The following is a 6,501-nucleotide window of genomic DNA, read 5'->3' on the forward strand; positions in this document are numbered from 1 at the left end:
AACAGGGAGAAACGGGGAGACTGTGAGTTCTAGTCCTGCCTTTGGCACAAAGCCAGCTGGGTGACCTTGGGCCGGTCTCTTTCTCTCAGCCTTGGGAAGAAGGCAATGGCAAACCACTTCCAAAAAAACCTTGCCAAGAACACTGCAGGGACCTGTCCAGGTACTCGCCAGGAGTCAACACTGACCCAAAGCCACCAAAAAGGCAAAAAAAAAAAAAAAAACTATATTACACAAGCAACAAGCAAGGAATGCAGAATGTTCTGTGATGCTGCCATTAACCACAGTTAACCCTGAGGCAAAGAAGTAAATAAGAAGATAAGAGGCTACATCTGCCAAGCAAAGGGAAATGTGAAGCGGAGCCACATTTATCGCAATAAATGGAAGGTTCAATCAGGAATAAATAGAATGCCCAGTTTCTGCTCAGTGGAGCAGATCAGGGAAACAGAAAAACCAAGCGTCAGCCTCAGGGTTCAGGTCCAAGTATTTGCCTCATGAGTGATGTCAAATTGGGGACTATACTATGTAATTAATCACACACTACTGATTAGCCCATTTTCTCTCTGTTTGTGTATAATCCTCACTGACCTAAGCTGGGGGCTCTCAGTTTGCTTTGGGTGAGGCCCAGTGATCACTTCATAGGTGTCTTAATAAAGAAAAACAAACTCAGATCTTCCTCGCTCCAGTTCTCATTTTAGTGGAATGGCTCCCCCCCCAGCCATTTGGTCTTGAAACCTCCAATTGCTCAGCATGTGGTCATTCTGATACTGTTATGGCTTGTGGCAAAATCCAAATCTGAACCTTTATACTTTGTTGCAAGCCTACCTGTATTTCATACAGTTGTGTTTGCAAACTCATTGATAAGGTATATGATGATAACCACATCATTTCTAGCCAATGGTCAATAAAAGCGCTTATAGTTTGGGGTTGATTTTATAGGATTTCCTGAATTACACTAAATAAAATTAACACATTATGGAACTGCACTCAAAAAGTAAAATAAGCCTTTTGAGAGGGAGGAAGAGGTCCCTTGCTTCATTCCCATCCAGTTCTTGCCATCTTTTATCTTTTCTTCTTCTTTTAAAATTTGTTTTATTGTAATTTCCTTGTTTTGGTTGTTGTGAGTTGCCCAAATACATTGGGATTCAGGCAACATATGTTTATTAAATTTAAATTAAGATTCCCCTCAAATAAGTTCTTCCTTTCTGAGTTGCTAGAATTTGCTTTAGAGAACTGGGTAAAAAGGAAACTACTATAGGTCTTGGAATTATAGCACCATCCATGAGCATTACATGAAAGTTTCAAGCTGTGATGCAAACATTATTATGTATTTACTAGGGCTGGGTTTGCTTCAAAAAACATCTGAAAGAAGTGCTTCAGACTTCACACAACCACAGCACATTTCTGCTATTCATTAAAGCAGATACAGCATATTTCAGATTTACATGTGAAGTTGAATTGAAACATTAAAGTACCAAATCTTTAATGGAACTATTAAAACAGCTACTTCTTTTTTCAGGCTCTGCGTCTGTGCTCTAATGAACAACAGAGAGATGCTGTGCTTGCACTCACACAAGACCCGAAGTACTTCTTCCAGATCATGTTTCAAGTGTGCACTGCCCTCAGGTTCATCTAGGAATCATGTGCCAAATGAAGAAACACAATGGAAAACATAACACATAATCAATTTAAAAATTGTCTGCACTTTCACCCAATGACAATAGGAAACTGAGCTACAATATTCAATAAAATCATGGGCTCTAATTTATCCTACCCCTAATATAAGATCTTGTGCCAGTAATAATACTCAGTCTTATAAATAATCCCCCACAGGTTTCCTGCCTGTTTTTTCATTTAAGGTATAATCTATCTAAGAGGGACGCGGTGGCGCTGCGGGTTAAACTGCTGAGCTGCCGATCGGAAGATCGGCGGTTCGAAACCGCGCGGCGGGGTGAGCTCCCGTTGTTAATCCCAGCTCCTGCTCACCTAGCAGTTCGAAAACATGCAAATGTGAGTAGATCAATAGGTACCGCTTCAGCGGGAAAGTAACGGCATTCCGAGTCGTCATGCTGGCCACATGACCCGGAAGTGTCTATGACAACGCTGGCTCCAAGGCTTAGAAACGGAGATGAGCACCGCCCCCTAGAGTTGGATTCGACTGGACTTTACGTCAAGGGAAACCTTTACCTTTACCTACTATAATCTATCTGAAGAAAGACAGAAAGCTGCAGTTCTAAACTGAGCAAGGGAAAAGAGTATTGATGTTCTAAGAGACCTTTTAGTTTTTATACTGGGTGAAGACGAAAGAGGAAAACCTTAATCACTGCCCATACACTTGCCTATATGGAATTGCAAGTTGCCTATGATGCCTAGAATAATGCCTAAAATTAGTGCTTTACACACACACTGTGTGTGTATAAGACTTCTATATGCTTTGCACTTCATCTTTCATAAACACTAACAAGTGGCCACTTTAGCTGTTATTTTATGGAAGTTGTGACCAAAATAGCTGGAGAGCATTGAGTTTAGTTTAGGCTACACAAAACACTTTACATATATGTTTGCAATTTTAGTTACAACAACAATTTCACTCTGATGTAGATCAGTGTATCAATCCAGAAAACAGTTCTGCTGACAAGCAAATTGGGATTAACAAAGAAGGAGAGAGTGGGGATACCTTTTGTTGTATTTTCCACAACCTAAGGCTGTCTACCCATCAGAAATATGTCAAAGCTATGGGCCCCAAGACAAAAATATAGGTTGAACTTCATGCCAGATTTGTAATTTTTGCTCCACTGCTTCTATAGTCTTAATCCTGCCATTGTTATTACCTAATGGCATTTCAATGTTCCCAAAGCTTGCACATCATCTAAGTTCATGCATCATCTTAGCCGTAACACCATTGGTTTGTTTTTGGCTTAATGTGATGCATGAACCCAGCTGCTGTGACTGAAAACTATGGTTCCACAAACTATGATTAAACAATATATTAGCCAAATCATTCTTTCCTAAGCAAGAATGGGGCATGTAGTACAAAATTGGTGTCTACTTCCAAACAATTTACTAAAAAGAGACTCATAATTCATAATCTCTTCTGAGCTTTTAACTTCACCCATTTCCATTTCCTTACATATATCATGGTCTTCAGACTTTCACAAGCTTTGGGCCATGGGGATTTTGCAGAATTGCCTTTCTCTGATTGTGGAATTAGTACTATATAAACAAGCAATAACAATGTGAATTAATGATGGTGGCATTAATTGGGATAACAGTGAAATGCAGGTTAATCACATGGACAGAGACAACATTTCAAAAGCTTCTAAGTTAACACCTTAGTTTCTTTTCTCCTTCCCCCACCACAACAGATTGCGATGTTCTTGCTCATTTCTGTAGCTGAGGTTTTACAGAAATTGAGGGCGAGGAAAAGAGGGATCTGACAACGAAGAGCACAGCATTTCCCACCACATTTCAAGCAATCTCTGCATCCAAGCATTCCTGGGCAGCTCACAACCACAAATACATCACAATAGCTAGAAAATGGTAAACCTGACCTATGGGACCACTTGCTTACAACTTACTTTTAGCTTACAGCAGTGTCACTCTGGCTTCAAGAGGAAGCAAATGTAAAACAGAGAAGACATTCCCTCTCTCATTTCTAATGTCACTGACATCCATAAAATAAAGAAATACGTATTTCCTACCTCAGCTGATAAGGAGGGATCTTGTTTGTAGCATCTAGAGATTCTAATGTTTCTAGGTAGAAAAGGGAGAAGGAATCATTTCAGAAAGCACCCAGCATGGAATTGAAAACACATACCACTATATAGAGTCTTATGCAAGTTTACTTGAAGTTAAGTCCCATCTTGTTCAATCAGGATTATCCCAGATTAAAATTGTTCAGCTGATTCAGTGCTGTACACTGCAAGTGCGCATGTATGTGGATTGCCAAGGGGCAAGTATTTAACTGTTCAGGACTGAATTAGGAGCACCTTTTCCCCAAGAAGTGATTATAAGCACACTGTCCTTCCTATTATTTAGGCCTACTTTTCTCTTTCACATATGGTAAAATGTCTCAAGTCTTGTCTCTTTGGCTTAAATGACACCATTTCCTAACTTCCCAACAAGCGTATTATGCTTCTGTAACTAAATGCACATGAATTATTGTTTAGTTAATGTAATGAACTCAAATCTTAAAATAAAAAAAAATACAACTCTATGATCCATACACGGCACATGGTTAAATTTTCTTGTTCAAATCAATTGGATTTACAAATACTAATATAATCTGGCCTGGATGGCATCCATTATTTGAAGACCTCCCACCTGGCAAGCCTATTTTCCTCTAACTCCTAAGTGAAAATCAAAAAGTCATCCTGTGGATAACTCCATTCCTACTCTGGGCTGAATAAAAGATGAGCATTATTTTTGCACAAGCTGATGTAGGAAGACTTGATTTATTTTAAAACCCCATGTGCATAAGCGTATTAAATATATTGCAAGGAACGCTTAAAAAGGAGTATCACTCATATATAAAAGCAACACTATTGACCAAAGTTACAAAAATGGTGAAGCAGCTTAGCATAGCACAACATGCACATCTAAGTAGCATACCAGACTTCTATCACTAAAGAAAGCATATGTTGATTAAAAGGTGGATAGGAGGTATATTTTTCTTTAATCTACATTGTAATATCCTGTTGGACTCTTTTCTAACCAGAATGTCATGTGTAGTAGTAGCAGGGCAGTCCGCATGGGGGGGGGGGGGTAAACGCAGGTTAAAAGGGGGCAGGGCTTCGATTGCATCTTGATGTTTTAGACTTCCTCCCTACAGACATCCCTGGGAAGTAACTTAAATAAAGCTGTTGGCAGAACAGTAAATTGCTAGGCCCTTGCAGGAGATTAAGAGAGCACTTTAATAATCCTAATCTCTAAACTATCATTTTCCTTTTAAAGTTCATTACCTGCAGATATACAGATTGCAGTAACAGCAAGTCCTGCTTGGTTTATTGTAAGGTGCTTAATTATGGATCAACAAAACAGGAAATATGGATTAAAAAGAAACAATCCCATAGGGGGTGTGGCTATAGCTTAAGTTTATATATTATCATTTAAGAAGAAACAAAATATACAGTATGTTGCTATAGCCAGAAAACAGCGGCCATTTGCCTGGTAGACTGGTCTCCTGTCAGATGCCAATTCTTGATGGGCCCAGCTGTCTCCATTCTAGGAGGTTTTGACCTGTCAAGGGGTCTTGGACAACCTTTGAATTACAGAAATACCTTTGAAAACAGTCCTCTGATAGTTCTTCCATTAGAAAGCTGACTCTTGCAAGGGAGGACCCACAGTTACCCTGGGTACCCCAACTTTTGTGACTGGCTACATTAAAGCAGCACAGCCCTTTTCTGTTTTTATCATTTTTCTACAGGAGCTTTACAACTTCTGCACTTTAAAAGGAGAGGCAGTTTGGTCTAGCAGTTAAAGCCCTGCACAAGGAGGAGAAACTCCCAGTTCTAGTCCTGCCTTAGGCATGGAAACCAGCTGGGTGACAGAAGTGTTGCCCCCAAAATCAGGAGTAAAAATTGACTCCAAGGGACCAAAAAAAAAAGCTTCAGAATAAAGAGTATAAAAAGGGCTAAAGGAATCAGCGTTGGAGTACATGGGAAATTACTGCAGCCACAGAATTGAGTGTAAAAATGTACTGAAGTAAATGCACCGGAGATCTGGGCGGAGGGGGCCCTTCGCTAGGCGATGAAGCCGGGGAAAGGGTCCCTCTATCTGCGGAGTTAAGAGGTCGACAGCCAGCGATGGATTCAACGCAACCCCCGGGTCAAAAGCACGTTCCCAAACGGCACAAAAAACCCCAGCCCCAGGCTTTTAAAGCGCAGGCTGGGTGCTAACAGGGAAAGATTAAGCTCGTGCACGGGGCATCAGGAAGGCAGCCTACGAGGAGCGGTGCGGCTTTCCCTTCTGGCGCGGGGGAGAAGGACGAGGAGCGGGAGGGAAAGCGCCTCCCGCCCGCCGCCAGCTTCCTTACCGCTGGCCCAGGTGCAACTCTCCTTGATCGCCTTGTATTTGCTCCCCGATGCTTCCTTCTGCAGCTTCTTCAGGATCTCTTCCATCTTGCCCCGCGGCATCCAAAGAGAAGGGAAGACGCCGGGCCGGGAGTGCGGCGAGAGGGTCGGCGCTCAAGCGCTACATCGGGGCTGCGCGCAGCATCCTAGCGGCGGCTGTTGATGAATCATGCTAAGCCCGGGATGGGGCACGTCACTCGGCGTGCTCCTGCCCCTCCTCGCCCGGCAGAGGGCGGGCGGTGACGGCAGCTCCCTGCGGTGGCAGCCCAGACCTCCAGCCACAGCGCCACCAGCGGGAAGGCGGGGCGGGCGGAGAGGTCGCGCGCGCTGGCGGGCGGGACGGCGACGGCGACGGCGAGGCCGTCGTGTGCTTTGCTTACGTGGAAGCCCAGCCATTCAGTTTCATTATGGCTTAGCGTGCTGCGTAAATACA

The 6,501-nt window shown here is 42.7% G+C and overlaps 1 protein-coding gene across 1 annotated transcript in view; it reads right to left on the reverse strand.

The window, feature by feature from the left end:
* The window catches only part of ARFGEF3 (ARFGEF family member 3), a 78,725-nt gene extending 72,495 nt beyond the window's left edge, over window positions 1–6,230 (reverse strand). The window contains exons 1-2 of the mRNA XM_063309337.1: window positions 6,032–6,230; window positions 3,699–3,750 (exon numbers count right to left, since the gene is read on the reverse strand). Coding sequence (XP_063165407.1) covers window positions 3,699–3,750; window positions 6,032–6,131 — 152 coding nt within the window. The 5' untranslated portion in view covers window positions 6,132–6,230. The remainder of the gene's footprint in view (window positions 1–3,698; window positions 3,751–6,031) is intronic.
* Window positions 6,231–6,501: the final 271 nt, after the last annotated feature.

Source organism: Candoia aspera, chromosome 1 (assembly GCF_035149785.1).
Source record: "Candoia aspera isolate rCanAsp1 chromosome 1, rCanAsp1.hap2, whole genome shotgun sequence".
NCBI lineage: Eukaryota > Metazoa > Chordata > Lepidosauria > Squamata > Boidae > Candoia > Candoia aspera.